General features: G+C 49.5%; 1 protein-coding gene across 1 annotated transcript; it reads right to left on the reverse strand.

Moving 5' to 3' along the window:
• Positions 1-930: 930 nt before the first annotated feature.
• PPP1R3B (protein phosphatase 1 regulatory subunit 3B) lies at positions 931-5,378 on the reverse strand. Its single transcript, XM_036382301.1, has 2 exons — positions 5,368-5,378; positions 931-2,568 (listed from the first exon to the last, which is right to left on the reverse strand). Exon 2 carries the CDS (start codon positions 2,535-2,537, stop codon positions 1,677-1,679), a length of 861 nt encoding a protein of 286 aa, XP_036238194.1. The 5' UTR covers positions 2,538-2,568; positions 5,368-5,378; the 3' UTR covers positions 931-1,676.
• Positions 5,379-18,056: the final 12,678 nt, after the last annotated feature.

An 18,056-nucleotide genomic window follows, 5' to 3' on the forward strand; every position in this document is an offset into this window, starting at 1 on the left:
AAAAGCTATGTTAACGAAGTTAAGTAGTCTAGCCTGTTGATTCTCTCCAGCACATCCACAGGCTACTATAGGCACCCAAAATTATGTAAAGCTTATGCACTAGAAAAAGCAGCATTCTTTTGACCTCTATTTCTACAGACTGTTCAGCACTCTCTCTCTGAGCTGAAGGATTAAGTTATTCTGCTAGGTTAGCACCCAAGAAGCTCTGTGAAGCTGCTTGGCACTGCTGATCTCACCAGTCCAGCACACAGCCTGAAGCCAAGCCACCTCTTTAATCACAGGGATGGCTCACCTCTGTGATTTGTCTCACATGCAGGGGTGCTGTCAGGATAACCATACATCTCACTCTCCTCGTGGCTAGTTCTTTGCATAGCTGGGGTGAGCCACTTTTTATGGCCAGAGATGCAAAGTCTGGGCATTTGCAGGTCAAACTGGCAGATACTGCTTCAGCAGAGAGGGAAGGCCAGCACGTTCATCCAGGACAGCCACAGCACCCTGACATGTGAGCAGTGCTGTGCCTTTATCTTCCAAGCAGTCCATGGCACTGAGTAACAAACCATTACCAGATCTTAAAAGCAACATCAGTTCCAAAGCCCGTTCATCCCAAAGCGTTGCTGGGATTGCACATACCACCCACCCCTTTCTCAACCAAGGCACTTCCATGACACAGTAGGTACACAACAGTCGCCTTCCTGTACAGGACACAGCATAGACAGCCATGGGGTCTGGTTGTGTTTGGCTCCTGCTGTACCCGAGCAGAGTCCTGCACAGGACCCTGACCCCCAGCTGGACAAAACTCTGGTTTACAGTTCACAGGAGGCTGAAACGCATTTTCAGGGTCCAGCACAGCCAACTTCAGATGTCCATCAAGGGGAAAAAGCATCATTGGTCACTTGTGATTAAACCAAAAGAAGGTTTTGAAGAAGGCAGTCAAGGATGTCAACCCACAGCTGTGTTACAAGCACCACACAGCCACAGCTAATCTCTATTTTTGGTAACACCAGTGGTATGAGAGATTTTCAAGATCATCTGATATAACAACCAGTGACTAAGCATATCAGATCCTCTGCCACAAGCACATCTCCTAATACAGCAGGCTGTAGGGCCACACTTCCTGCCATCACATGGAATTTTCACTTCCAAAACATGCTTTCTGCCTCCCATAGGAAGGGCCTCACTACAAGGATATGTGCAAAGAGAGGACTCCATTCCCAGCAATCCAACCACACTATTTCCTGACAGGCACAGGCTGGCTTTGCAAGGAGAACCCTGCAGCTGTAGTAGAGCCCACTTACAATATAATACTAGGAAATATTTTGAAAGAGCCTTTTAATACTAGGCAGGCAGTACAAAGCAGCCACCACAACACAGCTTGAACAGGCAATATAAGCACTGTAGTGTTTCCCTGGACACTGGCATCTTTACTGAAGAGGAAGAAGAAGCGCTGAAGAGACATGAGCGGTCCTTGGTCCTCTGATCATCTGGAGAGCCAGATTTGCTTCTCTGACTATAAGCCCCCTGCCAGCAGAGACTGCACATCTGGTTTTGCTGGGAGGCTTGTGCTAAGCTACACAGAGCCATACTTCTTCCACCTATTCATACGCCTGTGTTCAGACCAGCCTCAAGGCCTGCAGACACACCAGCAACAGTTAGTCAGCCTGGCCTTTGTCCTCGGGTCAGTAGTAGGGCCCGAGCTTCTCATAGCCTGAATAACTGGGCCACTCAGGAAAGAGGCCATAGGAGCACCGAGGGCTCCCAAACCGGTCAAATGCACTGCCAAAGTCAGGAGCCTGTGGGGGACGGACAGCTTCCTGGGCAGACTTCAGTTCTGACCGTATGACCCTGTAATTTGTGCCCCTGTTGTTGTCCCAGTACACCTTCCCATCGCACTCAAAGGAAATGGCAAACTCAACTCTTTCATGTGATTGAATCCCCTCAGGCAAGCTGATGTCAAAGGAAAACGTGTCCTGGTCCGACCCTCCGTACGTATCCTTGACGTACTGGCACGGGTGATCTACAAAGCTTTTCCACGTGTCAAACGTCATCCGGATCTTCACCATCTTTTCAAAAGCGAGGTTCTTCACCTTCACCGTTCCCACAATAGATTTCTCCTTTAGCATGCAGTTTTCCAGACAGACACAGTCTGTCTGGAGGCGGTTTCTGAAGTCCAGGTAGTCTACGGAGGGTTGAACAAAATCCAGGACGAAGCTGTCCTTCTCCACGGTTGTCAGGCCCACGATGTTGTCTATCAGCTCTGTGATGTTGAAAGGAATATCTAGCGGATCCTCAAACTCCGAGAACACCTTCACCATGGTCAGAGCGAAGCCTCTGCTATCTGCAAAGGACACCCTCTTCTTCGCCTTGCTGTGTGGGAAGGAGTTTGCTGCCTCTCCTGGGCCCTTCAGGGCAGCCTTGCTGCTGAGCTGGATGCAGGGCCGCAGCGGCTTGCTGGCCTTTGGAGCAATATTGCAGGCGCACTTCTCTCTGCGCAAGGGTGAGGAGCACAGGTACAGCTGCATGGCCACGTCCACAGCCATTGCTTGCTTGTGAGGGAAATAGTCTAACGCTCTGGAAGATGAGAAGAAGGGTCAGTTGATGCCAGAAAAGCACTTTAATATAAATTGTCAGACAGCTGATATATCACTTCCCTCCCAAGCCATCCCAAATAAGCTTGCTTCTTAATTAAAGGCAGGTACCTGCATGGTTTGATTTACAGACACTGACAAAAACACTACAGAAGTGGCAGGACCAGAGCCTGTTGTGCCCTTGAACAGTTCTTCCAACTGCTACAGGGACAGAGTCACCCTTTGAAGGCACACACACAAGCACTGTCCTACTAGGCTAGCAACAGCAGGCTCCAGAGCATTTGCAACCCAAAGCAAAGCCCATGGCTCAATCCTGCCAATGCTCACAAAATCCCCAGATTATCAAATTTCAGCACTACTCCTGCTGTGCTTTCCTCCCTTCAGGAGAGATTCTCCCCAGGGTTTCACAAGCTTTTGTAGGAGTAGGAACTCAGTTTGTCACAAGCTGCCATACACAACTGACTTCACCTCTCATAAAACCCCAGATGTCAGCCAAAAAGCACTCATTCAGTTGAGCTACACACTCTGCTCATCACTGTCCCCCAGAACTGCTCCATCCAAAGTGCCTCCAAGTAGTGTTGCAAACATAGCAACAGTCTGACACAGCAGCAGGGCACAGGCTCAGCCAACACTGCTCTGGAGCTTTCTTCCCTCTATCCATTTTAAAATAATATCTGCTCAGAAGGCACATCAGCCAGTTTTACCTCCAGCACAGAGACCGCACCTCAAGCCTCCAGGGGGATTGTGCTAAACCCCTGGAAAACATCCATACAGCCACAGGGCTCTGCCAAACACAACTCACCTACTCGAGGTTCACTGAAGCTTTGGAAGCAATTCCTTCTCCCAGAAGGCACAGGCCATGTGCCTCTCCACTACAGCCTCCCCTCCAGCACCCAGCCCCTTCCTCCAGGGAGGCAGCACCATCTCTCTCTCTGCACTCACCCATAGAAGGGCACTTTGCCAGATGTACCCTGGAGATTCCTCTGCAGCCAGGCAGCTCCCAGAACACTGCACCCATCACTCCTGGCCTTACACTGGTGTTCCGATAGACGCTTTTGGCAGACTCTCTTTGGCCTGGCTCTGGGTAAACTGCTGGGTGGATTTATCACACACATCCCCCTTAAGTCAACTGTATTGTAGCTGACTTTAAACACAGTGTATTCCTTTAACAAAATTCCTGCTTGGCAGCAGGCCAGGCTCAAAAGCTGCTCCCACCACACAGAGAGGGATGAGGCAGCAACAGTAGCAGTGACCACTGGCCTTGTGATGCAGCAGTGTTCTGGCTGCCAAAGCCATGCACAGCCAGCTCTAGTACTTGATTGCTGCTCCCGTGCCAAGAAAAAGAAGAGCCACACTCTCCCAATTCAGTGCTTTAACTCCCCACCCTGTAACACCAACACAGCAGCTCTGAGCAGGCTTTCACAGCATCCACTCAGCAAGGGTATCTGTTTATTCAGAGCACATGTGCCAAGGCTTGCATCCCAACACACCCACCAGCCAATTCCTTCTGCAGTGCCTCCTTTCAGCTGCACAAAACAGACACCTCAGATCCACCTGTCTGCTAACACTACTCTGCTCATCTCTACCTGGTTTTGCCAAGTTTTTGTTCATACACACTTTATATAGGTCATTTCCTCCTTGAAATTAATGCAGCTCCCAATGCTTCTTCTCCTACTTAGGTCAGTTTCATCTGCATTGCATCTTTTCCCAGGGAAATTTATTCAGCTGAATTCCTGTAACTTCTGAGAAGCCAGGTTTCTCAGGAAGCCTTGGTTATTCACAGTTTTAGAATGAAGAGGCATCGAATGCCCAGCTGCATAACTTGGAGCTTTTTTCCAAGCTAAAAACTATAGCAAGAGTTTTTTATAACCAACTATGCTGAGCCCCATGCTTTTATGAACTGCCAGTTCATTTGATATCCCAGACAACTTTTTCTGCACTGGAGACTCTACTGATGCCCAGCTCTCAGCCAGAGGCAGGTTTCCCCCCTGGGGCTGAGGAAGGTTGTCTTGAACTCCATATGCTTTGGAGGTGGGAGCAGAAATATAGTTTTGAGAGCTCATTCAGGAAATAAAGCTCCAGGAAGCAGAAAGTACAAGGCAGAGAGCCCTATACAGGCAGAGGGGCCAACTCCTTCCCATAGCCCATCAAAAGGAGAGCAAACTTGAGTCTGTCCCAGACTTCTTCTTGTAGCTTTACCCTCTCCAGAGAAGGATATCTGTCGTCTATGAAGGAGAATTAAGGCAGAACCAAGGAATTACTTACACCTCCCTTATCGAGCCCCTCCGGTTGCCTCCCACCTGCTACCTGGGGACAGGTGAGCCCTTGCACACTTGCAGCAGCACTTGCAGAGCCAAAGCCCGCAGCCGTAGTGGGGCCGAAGCAGCGCTCGGGGGCTCCGCACCCCCTCCTCCTCCGCGATCCAGGGGGGCCGAGCCGCCCCCCGGGCACAGCCCGCTTCCCACAGGCGCCTGCCCGGCGGCGCCCCCTCGCTACAGCCCGCCCCCTCCGCGACAGCAGCCAAGCCGCGCCGCCCAGAGCCGGGAGAGGCGGCAGCAGCAGCAGCGGAGCCCCGCAGAGGGGCAGCCCCGGGGCTCCACTCCCGCCTCAGCCGGGGGGCTGCAGGAGCCAAGCCGCAGGATACTGCCCCAAGAACAGCACCGCCGCAGCGGGGAGCGCCAGAGCCGCTCCCGCACACACGAGGAGGCTGAGAAGCCAAGCAGGCGGGGAAGGCAGAGGGGATGAGGAAGGGCAGAGGAGGGAAGCGGCGGTGCGCCCGTACCTGGCGCAGTGCATGAGACCGCTCCGGCAGCACCGCCTCACATCGCGCCCGGCCCCGCACCGGTCTCTTAAGGGCGCCCGGCCCCGCCCAGCTGGGCGGCAGCCAATCAGCGCGCTCCGAGCGCGGGCACCGGCACGCGAGGGGGCGGGCCCGGCCCGGTGGGCGGGGCCGTGGCGGGCCCTGAGGGGCCGCGCAGGGAGGGCGGCCCGCGCGGCCGGGGAGCTCCCGGGGCTGCTGGGTGGGGGGAGCTCGCTGAGCAGCCCCGCCACACCCCCGCGGCACGGCAAGCTCCTTGTGGTAAAGGGACAAGCTCTATGTCCGGCGTCGACTGCCCCCAGTCCCTCACTATCTGTCGGTTCCTGCGCCAGGTTGCTGTCCCTGCGTGTCCAGAATCACAGAATCAATTTGGCTGGAAAAGATCTCTGAGATCATTAAGTCCAACCTATGACCAAACACCACAATGTCGACTAAACCACAGCACTAAATACTAGGTCCAGTCTTCCATAAACACCTCGGGAACGGTGACTCCACTAACTCCCGGAGCAGCCCATTCCAATGTCTAACCACCCTTTTTCTGTGAAGAAATTCCTTCTAATGTCCAACCTAAAGCTCTCCTGCTGCAGCTTAAGACGATGTGCTCTTGTCCTGTCACGGGTTACCTGGGAGAAGAGGCTCCTTTCAGGTACTTGTAGACAGTGATTAAGATCTCTCCTGAGCCTTCTTTTCTCTGGACTAAACGCTCCCAGCTCCCTCAGGTGCTCCTCTAAGAATTTATGTTCCAGACCCATCAACTGTCTTGTTGCCCTTCTCTGGACCCGCTCCAGCACCTCAGTGTCCTTCCTGAACTGAGGGGCCAAAACTGAGAAGGGCAGAATAGGCTTTCCAGGTGCCACAAGTAAGCTGCTAAACCCTCGGGAATGTGCTCTTGAGACAGGAAAACCTTTTTGGGGCACGAGTCTTCCTGTCTGAGCTGGCCCAGGGTGTTTGGGTGCTCAGGGCCAGCTGGGCAGGAGGGTGACTCTCACACTCCTGTCTTGCGGCCACAGCACCAGAGCTGTGCTGGCTCTGGGTAGAAGTCTCCAGAGGATACTCAAATATCTGATTTCCAGACAATATTTACAATGTACAGTGGAAAAAAAAAAAAGCTTTTTTTTTTTTGTAGAGGTGGCTTCCGTCCATGAAGAAAAAACATCAACAGGGCCTAGCTGGCAAAGAGATCAGACCCATGGGAATCCCTATCCAGCCCATGTGCAGAGCTGGAAGCATCTGCCAGGTCAGTCAATGCTCTGGTATAGACAGGTTTGCAGGGCCAGCTGGGCCAAGGGGTCTTCCCAATTGCCCTCCCGCCTCCAGTTCGCATTTCTGCTCCTTTGGGCTGCTCCAAGTCCATGTCAGCACAGAGCCCAGTGTCCTCAATAATTTGGAAAGCGTACATGGATCTGGCCTCCCTGTGAGGGGAGTGGCTCTGTGGACAAATGGCACCCCCACTGGGAAGCAGCAGAGGCTGTAAAGCCTGCTGGAAGGTAGGGATGGTGCATTTGCCTTCTCCCCATGGTAGCAGTAAGGATACTTTTTGTGCCACATCTAGCCTCTAACTGCACAGCTGCAAGCAATGCTCTCTCCTTACAGAGCAAAAAGAAGGACTGAAGTGTCAACATTTGTTTTCCATTAACTTGTGGAAACACAAACAGCTATTGTTAAAGCTGGAGACTTCCTGCTGTAATTTGCCATTTAAAAACTTATTACTCTGCAAGGCAAAAGGGTTTTGTTGGGGAAAAAAAAGCCACGCTTTTTTGTTTCATAAATTCTTTTTTGATAAAACCAATGGTAGGATTTAAAGCTGGGGAGAGAGAGCTGAAAGATGTACCCGTTGCAGGAGTTCTGCACATTTACAGTAATATTTCATGTGCTGAGGGTATGGTGGGATTTTAGCATGTGTTACTTAATGACAGGGTTTACAGCAGAGATTAAGGGACCCATGTTCAGATTTCCCCAGGAGACAGACATGGGATAAGGTGAACATGGCCTATGAACCCCCTGCAGTGCTGCCTCCCCTTCTCCAGGCAGAGCCACTACACCCTAGTTCAGCATCACTGAGTGCAGTGAGGTTTGGCTGGAAGTGCTGGACTTAATGGAATGAGCCCCAAAACTGGTGGAAGTCCTGGCCTGACTGACACTTGTCACTCTGGTCCAGCACAAGTTTCTCCTGCACATTGCTGGCAGCTGGGCACCATTGAGGTGATGAGGGAGATGCAGGATAGCTCTGGGCTGTGCGGGCTTTGCCCAGCCAGCCCACAGTGCCAGGCACAGAATGTGCATTTCTGCCCCTGTTTGCCATGATTGGGCAGGGTGTTGCACAACTGTGGCTGTGTTTGCCCCTGAAGCAAAGGTAGGTGGACGTCTGGGCAGGGCATTGTGGCAGACTGTGGACACAGAATCTTATCTCTGGGAAGCAAAGATAGTGGCTATATTTAGCTCGGTGCTATGGCCTTGGGCAGTGATCTTTGTGGTTTCCCCACAGCTTTCCCCATACCCCTCCTGCTTTGCAGGGGGATGAGACGAGCTTGTTCCCTGGCATGAGGAATTGGCTGCACGTTTCTTTTCTTTGGGGGAGTGCTGTAAGAACTAGTCCCATCCATGACAGACAGCTCTAGAAGGCGGGTCCCACTCTCCCATCATGTCTCACTTGGCTTTTCTTCCTCATTCAATGGGTATTTACCCCAGCACATCCTGGTACAGGACATGGTGGCTCCTGCACCTCTTGGATGCAGCCCTGCTGGTTTGCTGCCTGAGGGAAGGCTGAGCTTCTCCAACCCTCCAGAGGGGCCTTCCTTCCTTGCCATCCTCCCTTAAGAGCTACTCTACCAGCTGGCTTGAATAGGTCCTCAGGGACCCTTCCTGGTCCTGCCACCTCCTTAGTGCCCTGCTGGAAACATGGGTGGATGGAGCATCTTCTCCTCCATGTTGGGAATCTGCAAACTGCTGCAACAGCTCAATTTCCCAGCAGCCAGCCAGTGGGCAGCCCCAGCAGGAAAGGGGCTTTGCCACTCATTGCCAAGAGTGTTGTGCAATGTGTCCACACTACATCAGGCTGCAGGGCCAAGGCTCAAGGGCAAGGGCTGTAAACCAGTGGAGTGGCTGATGTAATAGGGAGCTGTGCAGGGGCTGCTGCCATGGGGCACCCCTTCCCATATCTCATGCTGCCTCCCAAATCAGCAGTCCCCTCCCACCCCTTTTAGGTTTCATGAGACTCAATAGCTGATGGGGAGAGACACAGTGAGCATCCTTGCTGACCAAAAGCAGAGCAGGGCTTGGCTGCAGAGGCCAGCTGGCCAGCAGCCACTGATCAATGTGTGTGCTTGCTGGCCAGCCAGTGCAGACAGACCCATGGCCGGCTATGGCTAACATGACAGAAAGCGGTAGGAAACGTGGATTCCCTCACCATCAACTTGGTAACTGCAGTCAACTTGGTAACTCTCACCATCATCACTAAGTGTGTGCTGAAGCCTGATGTGTTGCTTGGGAGCTCCTTGTGCTCCCAGGCCCCAGTCCACCTTCTCTAGTGTCATAGAAAACACAGCTTTACCAAAGGACAGGCTTGAGAAGTCCTGTTGGGTGATGAGATTTCCCCCTTTTTTTTTTTTTTCCCATAGGTCTCAAACTCCTGTGTCTGTCCCAGGCAATTAAGCAAAAAGCATTCAATGTGCCCCAGTATCAAAGGAAGTCCCAGTCTTGGCTAAGGCTCTTGACTGTGCTTTGGGGAGCTGTGCTCCAGGGCAGCAGGCCCACTTCTCCTGTTCAGAAATGAGGAGTTGCTTAAATATTCTGGCTGCAGGCCTGAGGTGGGGTATTTATCTTGGCATGACTCCCTTTGGATCTCGTGTGCACCCGTGGTCAAACACTCTGAGGAATGTGTACTCTGCCCACTGAAGACCATGGCACTTGCCCTTCCAGGCCAACATGCACAGCAAAGATGGTTTGGGGCCAGATACAAAGCCTGGCCTGGTACCAGTGTGTGTGATGGAGAAAGACTGGGTATTACAAAACTGTGATTCTTAATATCAAAAATGCCCAAAAAAAGAGACCTTTAAAATTGTTGCAAATAAAGGAAAATTATAGGGGAATGAATGAAGGCAAATTAGCCACAACAAATGCTGCTACTTAGAGAGAAAAGGGGAATGGGCTTACAGCAAAGGATGAGCTCAAAGGACAGCACAAGGAGAGAGATGACAGTACAGAAACCAAATGACAGGCAGACAGGAACAACAAAGAGAGGAGTCTTTGGCCTGACATAAAATGTGCTTGTTGAAAATGTTGTATCAGTGCTAAGGTGGGGGTGGGTACTAAGTTAAAAAAATCTTTTCTCCAGAGACTGAGACCCAAGAGGGGGTGAGTCCCTGCAGGAAGAGAACAGTACCTCCTGCTTTTTCAACATATATAATGTTCTTTTCAGAAAGCTGCTCAAGGACCTTGCCTCCCTGCAGTCTACAGAATTCATTTTTGTCAGCGTGGTTCTGGAAAATTCATAGCAATAGAAAGGAGGTTGATTGTCTGTCCCAAGATTGCATAAAGCAGTGCAGCAACATCCTTACTTTTTTTTCTTGAGAGCCTCCCTTCCTCTATGAGCATGCACTGTGGAAATGTGTGGTTTGACCTCCCAGAAACTTTTCTTTGTTATGCTTCAGCTGTTGCAGAGAAACATGGTGGTTTTCCATCCCTTCTGCTGTTTGTTTGAACCCAGGAGTACCTGGTTGTGCAGATACTATGTGTAAAAAAAAAAAAAAACAAAATAAACCAGTAAACAGGAAGGAAGAAAGAAAGGAGCACAAAGACACAGCTTGGACTAAACCTCAAATCCTCCAAATTCCCCATGTGCTCCTGCAGGAGATAGACAGCAAGGGCTGGGCTGGAGTGGCAAGAGTATGAAAAGGAATTTGGGCTGTTTCAGTGGATACACTGGTATGATTGCAAATCCAGAGAGATGCTCAGCTCCTCTCAGGAATCAGCCCAGCTGCATTGACAGCTTGCCTTTTTTATACCATACAGGTATCCAACTGGCTGAACTTGAACCTGCCCTAGATGCATAACTTACAGTGAAGCAATATATATTTTAACTTTGGTGCCCTGCAAAGTTTGCAAACTTATTTGGTGGAGCAGTTGTCTTGGGAACTTGTATGTATCCAGGCTTGGGGACTCAGAGGGCTTATCTTTGTGCAAGAGGCTGAGCTTTGCCTGAAAGCCACTTGTATGCTGATGAAGGCTGGGGAGAAAAAGCCAGACTGACGAGTGCATGTAGTTCTTGATGATAAATATGATCCTAAGCTCCTTTCAGGGGTTCATACCCTTCAGCTGAGCCTCTCTGAGGATCCAGGCTCTCTGCTGGTCCATCTCTCCATGAAGCATTTTGTCTCATCTGAAGATTAGTGTCAATGAAAGATGGGATCTGTTGCTTTCTGGACCTGCCTGTCTTTGTGCATTCACTATAGGGAGAATCTGAAAATCGACAGGGACAAGATGCCTGACTTTCAAACAGTATCCTGAGCAAGTGCCAAAGGCAATGTCTGTGATAAAAGCTTACAGTACTGGGGAAGGTCAGCTGAAGCTATTCCAGTTATCACCCTTTGCATTTCTTGAAAATGTTTTTCAAGTGTAACCTGGCCTTTTTATTTGGAAGTTTTAATTTAATCCCGTGTGGGCAAGAGTTATTCAAGTGTTTTTACCCAATTAATCAGAATCTTGAAGTTTCCTTCTTGCAGAAACTAACTCCTAGCAAAAATTACCCCTATCTGGGGATCATGTACTTCTGAAGTTGCACAATAAATGCTACTGAGTAGGTCACTTGAGATCCCAGTTTTGGAGCATACAAATGCCTCCAGTGTCTGCAGGTGCCTTGGCATTGCCTCGTCTCCTGAGAACTTAGGATCCTGCAGAGACAGCTCTCTCCCTGCCTGATCTTACATGATCCAGCTAATCTCATCTGCACCTCACAGGATTATGCACAGTGACTTTGCACCACAGCCAGGGCTTCTAAACTTGGATTGGACAAAGCAGAATTTAGGAAATGTGCCTGCAGACAAGAGGCACACCCAGGGCAGGAATAACTCTAACGGGCTCTGAAAGCAGGCTAGCTATTCATAGGAAGGCTGCCTCTGTCTCTGGCTGGGTAGGAGGGAGTCATGCCATTGAATGGTACAGTAAGCAGTGTCCCAGTGCTGATGGCTGGGAATAGCTCATGTCCCAAGCCCACGGAGCCTGCGAGCATTTTTATCTGTCTCTTTCAGCTCTCCTCCTCCTCTAGTCTTTGCTCATCTCATGTTACTGATCTACTCAGCTTCCCTTCATCAGCAGCTACTGGGACCCTGCTGTGGCTGAAAACCAGAGTAAAGAAAGTGCAACCTCCTCCCAAAAGTAAGACAAACAGCGTGGTGTCCCTCAAGTTTCCCTGAATGCTACTGATTCCTGAGCAGAAGTTAAAGTGTTGGAAAGCAAGTCAAGATGGTGCAGACACAGCAGGTGGTGAAAAAGAAGGTCTTTGGCTTGTAAATAGGAGACCAGCTTATAGTGATTTGAATCCAGTGGCACCAGCAAAACTGTAAAAAACAGCAATAGCTGGGGGCTGCAGGAAAATCACCAAGTTGAAATAAATATAATGGTTCTGAAAGTCACCACAAATAGGCTAGGAATTGAATTTGCAGACTTATCTACTCCTAATGAAGGAGAAAGAAATCTAGAAGAGGTGAAACAGTGCATAGCAGCTAAACACTTTGGGGTTTGGTTTTTTTCACCTCCAGAACTGCAGTGATAACTTTAGTGTTTTTGCCCAAAAGCCAAGGGCCACAATAGGCCATTTTGAGCAGTACCACTCCATCAAAACTCATAGTGCAGTGCTGGAAAACTGCAGACACTAACAAATACTCTGTTCTAATTATTTCCATTCATCTAAGGGTTACTTCAGAACACAAAGTCTTCTGTGATATTCAGGCTCCCAGTGAGGCAACAACCCAGAAAAGACCAAACACTGTTTTCTGAGGCTGGTTGCTGCAACCTTATCATCTGAGACTCACAGAGCACTTTGGATCTCCTCAAGTGCACGTCCCAGAGACAGGAAGTTGCTGTCACATCCTGGAGATGGGCTGTATATCTAAGCTGGCTGACCCACAGAGCAATGACTCACCTCAAACCCTGCCAGCTTTCTCAGCTCTCTATGATTGCTTAGTCTTGAAATTACTCAAGTCCAGTCTTCTGACTTTGACTCCAACAAGGTCTGGTTGGTTCCCCTCCCTCTGCTGGGTGGATTCTCCTTGGGAGCCTTTACAATGCCTAATGAACCTCAGGTTGTGGCTGACGTGAGCTGGTTTTGAGCTGTTTGACAGCTTTGGGACAACCTTTAAAGCCCTTGGTCCCACAGCTTCTAGTGTTGTGCCTGTGGTGGGGTTTGCTCCAGTAAGGAGTTTGCTTAGGTCCTCCAAGAGGTAGGCAGAGTCAGCTCAATCAAATTAAATAACCAAGTACTGTTTGATTAACAGCTTAACCCAAGCTGCTTGTGGCTTCCCTGGCAGCCAGGGCTGATCCAGCCTGTGCAACAGCACGACTGGGGCTTTGCACCGTTCCTGTCCAGGGAACCATGTGCTGGACACAGTTACCCTGGCACTCAACCTGCCTCCAAGATTTTACAAGCCTCTGCTTAAACGTGAGCTAGAGCAGCTATAAATAGCAACCAGTGGCCCCTGGTTAACCCAGGGGCTTTGATGTGGAACTGGCTCAATGTGTGAGTCACTGGCTGCTCACAACCTCAGCTCTCACATCGACTGGGGGCCAAGTTCATCACTACTCCTGGTTTATTGCTGCCTTGTAGTCTGGGTAATGGAGGGGTGGGAATAGGTTCCATTTAACACCTCCAAATATGAAAATACTTATTTATCTATTATATGGCAATAAAAATGCTTGTACATAATTACAACGTACAATTCATAATTGAAAATATAAAGCATAAAGTTCAAATTAGGACTTAAGTGCAAAGCAATCTGTAATATTGAAAGTTGAATAATATAATTACAACAAATCTCTTGATAAAGGGTTGGAAGCAGCTGCCAAGGGGAGGGGAGGACACTTGACACCAACATTGCAAAGGCAGCAATGTCCCCATCTGGTATGGATGCTGCAGTGCATAGTCTGTCACGGGTTTGACCACTGCCTACTACAGTGCTGCTGGCCCCCAGCATTTCTTATCTGCATGAGCACACATCCTATTTATTGAGTGGACTTCCTTTGTTTTGCAGCTCACTCTCCCTTAAGGGTGTGTTATTGTCTTATGATCAGACATCGTGGTTGCAATATGCACAGCACTCCTGGTTTAATTGCTTTCTCCATGTCATTCCAAAGTGTGAGTCTCTTAAATCATTGTCAGGGCTGTGTTCCTTGCTGCCAGGCACTGCCAAGGCTGTATGTGGAGCACTGTGCCCAGTTTGTGAGATAAATGGTGACAGGCTTCAGCCCAGGGGCTGCCTCCAGACTGGAGCATGTGGCGTGTAAGGAGACACCAAGGGAGATGGGCTTCTTCAGCTCGGAGGAGAAACAACAAAGAGTTCCCCACTCTGTGTGAGAGACAGACAGTGAATGCAGAGCCAAACCTTCTCAGAGGTGCCCAGTGAAAGGACAAGAGCCAACAGGCACTTCTGCAACACAGGGAACTCTGATGAGACAGGTGGAAACCACTGCTCCAGAATGGGATGGCAGTACATGGCCCAGAGAGGGGGTCACACCTGCATCCTTGGGAACCAATCTTGCCTTGGCCCAAACATCCTGAGTTGACTGTCCCTCACACAAGGAGTGAGGATGGGACAGACACCTCCAGAGCACCATTCTGCACAGATCCATCCATGAGTGTATGATTATATTTCCCCATTTGAAACTGTTGCCTCCTGAAAGCATTGATGGCTACTGAGGCCCCTGATGCCATCTGTGGTAGTTCACAGACCCCTCTCAGTGGACCAATGCTCTCACAGGAGCAGGCAAACCCCCACACTGCTTAAAGTTAAGAGTATGTACTACAGAGAGCAAATACAGAATGATGAGAGGCAGACAAGACATGGAGAACTCATGTATCAGCGTGGCATTTAATGTAACTTTTAATATCCAGCAAGATGTCACATTTAATATCCGGCAAGATATCCTAGTCTAAGGTAAACACATGCATCCCTCACTAATACAGAGATATCTTATTCTGCATGAAGCAATTAAGCCTCTCTGCAGGCTGTGCACAAGTGAAGTGGCTCACAGACCTTTGTCCACAGTGTGACTCTTGCACCTCTGGAGATTCCTGCCTGCCTTAGCTCCTGCTGCAGACCAGACAGGCTCCTGCTGGGCACCACTGTTCCCCACAACATGCTCATCTGCGATCTGCACAACAGTTTTAAGTAAGTTTGGCTGGTTAGTTTCACTACTCACTCTGAATGAAGTGAATTCTACATGAATGAAGATCATATCAGGGATCCTGTCAACCCATCAGCTGCTATCAAGAGACCACTCTTATTTTTTCTACTTGTAAAGGAGGTGTACATAAAATATGCCACTCCCTGTCACAGGACTTTGTGGATACTAAAAATTGATGTGAGTTCAAAAAGGGACCAGATATATTCACAAATTCAAAAATGCCACTGTTGCCTGCAAAGACACTCCCACCTTTCCCGGAAATCCTTGATCTGCAAATCAACCTGGCTGGGAAAGTAATCAGAAGAGAAACCACTACAGGCTTGCCCAGCCTTTCTTTTCAAGTATCTGCCATAGCTCTCTCCCAGAGAGCGTGAGGGGAGAGATGGACAATACGTGAGCTTAAGGTTTCACAAAAAAGCTTACTCAGTGTTACAGGTATATTGGAATTTCTCCCTAAAATCTTCACAGAAGACAAAATTCTATGGGGAGAGAGGGTCAGATGCAGAGCAAAGAGCAAGACAGCTCAACTCCTCTCTACCTGAGGGCTCCTGTGTAGAATCACAGAATTGTTGAGGTTGGAAGAGATCTTTAAGATTGTCAAGTCCAACCCTTAAGCCAGCAGTGCCAAATCCAGCACTACACCATGTCCCTAAGCAGCACATCTATGTGTCTTTTAATACCCTCTAGATGTTACACTCAGCAGATGAAAGCCATATTCTCTGATTTTGGTGGTCAGACAATCACAAACACCACCACTTGGTGTTAAAAGTACCAAGGCTGCAATGGAGCCAAAAAATTAACAGCACCATTCTGGTAAGTTTGGCCATAAGCTGAACTGGCAGTTTTTTGGGGGTTTCCAAATAGCTTGAAATGACCTGTGGAGACAAGTAGTGACAGCCATCCTGATGCTTCCCCACCTCCATGCTTTAGTTGGGGAACGCAGGAAGCTCTGGTAACTGTGCTGGAAGAGCTGGGACCAGCAGCAAATGCACTGGTGATCAGCACTGGCATAAAGCTCAAAGATGCTTGCCCTGTGGCGGGTGAAATGAGTCTCTGCTTGATAATACACAGGACCACGAGAAGTAACAGCCTAAGAGTCTGTGATTTCTGTGATTCTCTGAGAAAAAAAAAAATCATCCAAAAGCTGCCCTTTTGTCAACACTGGCACCCCAGCTTCTGTGCAGCTGGCTCAGTGCCTGGACAGGGAAGGGCCCAGATGTGGGCTAGTGGCATTTGAGCTCAGGGGCTCACATGTCTAGAAAAAGCCTGATAAGAGCCAGGAATGCAAGTGGTCCTGAAATAGGAATAAGGGCAGCTGGGGAAAGCCTCATATGGATACATGGGCTGGGGCAGTGTGGCTCGGTATGCAAGGAGATGACACCTGCCCCACACACTCAGTGTCACATTTCACTCCCAAGGAGACTCACATGGGGCAAGTGACATGTGCTGTGTCTCAAAGGCACTGTGGAGACTGCCCTTGGCCTGCCCTACACAGAGCTGCAGGAGCAGGGGAGTCATTTTCCCCAGCAGTTCCCAGAGCTTGAGCAGACCTCCATGGAACTTCAAGTGATGAAGAGTGGCCCTGCCTGCCCAGCCATGCACACCACACAGCCCTTTGAATTGTGTGGCACATGCCCCACGTGTCAAACACAAACACATTGCTGTCACTGTCATCTAAGAGATCTCCAAGCCTGGCCACCATGGTAGGGCCCCAGAAGGTGCACAGCCCTCCCTGGCCTCCCTTTGGGATGCTCCAGGACTCTGATGAGGCACAGCCCACCCTGCTGCCCTTCCAAGTTCCCCAGCCTCAGTCTTTGCCTCCTTGGGTGAGATTTTGGAGATACAGCCAGCCATAGCATTCTCATCATAATTTGCTATTCTGTTGACCTAGTTTGGGGAGCATCACAGGGAGAGAGAAAAGATGTTTTTTCTACATTGCCATGTCTCACAGGTCTCTGTGGTGCTGTTTATAGTCATCCTGTCCACAAGCAATGTGGAATTTGTGCTGAAGCATCTGACCCAAAGCCAGTCCAGACATTGCCATCAGTGCAAGGTGTAAATTCAGGGGCAGATCAAAGTCAGATTTTAGCTCCAAAGCATGGAGTAGTGCCTGGAGGTTCCCTCATGGTTTGCCTTTCCTATGCTGGATGGGGTTTTGCTTTTACCAGAGGTTGTGACCCAATTTCTGTTTCAGTGCCCAGGTCTGACAGTGACCAAAGATCATCCAAAAGAAGCTCCTGAGCTTTCCTGAGTTCTTTTAATTGGTTGTCTGAGATATCCTAGCACAAGGTAAGGCAAACTCCTTTCTTGAGCACGCTAGAGACTGCAAGAGACAGGCATGGGCTGGCATCCGGGAGCAGCGTGTTAGATAAGCCCAGCACCAAGCAATGTGGCAGCCAGCCACTGTGTGCCATGTGAGTATTGGAGACTATTATTTAACCTATAAGTAAACATTGTCCTTATCTTGCTCTTCCTTTCATCTTATGAAAAAGGATATTCAAACTCTCACTTTTTTTTTTTTTTTTTTTTTTTAGTTGCTTAATGCTTTTCAGTCTCAGCCTGGATTTGGCTTGGAGGAAAAAGCAAGTGGGTGTTCATGCTGAGCAGTTGTAGCCAACAAAGTTGTGCTCCATGGGCATTGTTGCCAAGTCCCCTGTGCTGGTGGTGGGTGCTCTTTGGGGTGCATAGGGCTCACGTCTGATTAGTTCAGTCTTAGCTCCAGGCTTCAAACAAACACGGTGATCAGATGCCTTCCAGAAGGTGCCTCCAGCAAACAGCACGGTGGCTTGCCTGTCATCCCTCTGGGGACTGCAAGATTTCCTTTTCCTTGGCTGTCTGGACTTCCTCGGAGGTCTCTGCTGATCCACCTCAGGCACAAGCAGCTGTACCTTAAGCAAGTGCCTCTGTGCAGCCCTTTCCTCAGGCCCTCTGTCACTGCAGAGTTTAATCTAACCCAGACTTTTCCTCTAGGCAGGCCTGGAGGACGGCAGCAGAAACCCAAATTTCCCTTCATGCAAATGCAAGAGGAACGTGGGAGCCCCAGCTCAGCAGAGGCTGAAAGGCTGGCAAAGAGTCCAATTGAGTAAAGTGCCCATTTCATATCCAGTGGAGATGCAATGTAAACATGCCAAAAATTCTCTGCTATCAATCCTATCCACAAACTCAAATTTTTGGGAAACCAACTGCAAACAGTATCCCAGCATATATATCTGTTCCTGGCCTGCTTTGCTTCCATTCTCTCTTCCCCATGTAGTGGT

The sequence above is a fragment of the Molothrus ater genome, chromosome 4 (genome assembly GCF_012460135.2).
Source record: "Molothrus ater isolate BHLD 08-10-18 breed brown headed cowbird chromosome 4, BPBGC_Mater_1.1, whole genome shotgun sequence".
Classification (NCBI taxonomy): domain Eukaryota; kingdom Metazoa; phylum Chordata; class Aves; order Passeriformes; family Icteridae; genus Molothrus; species Molothrus ater.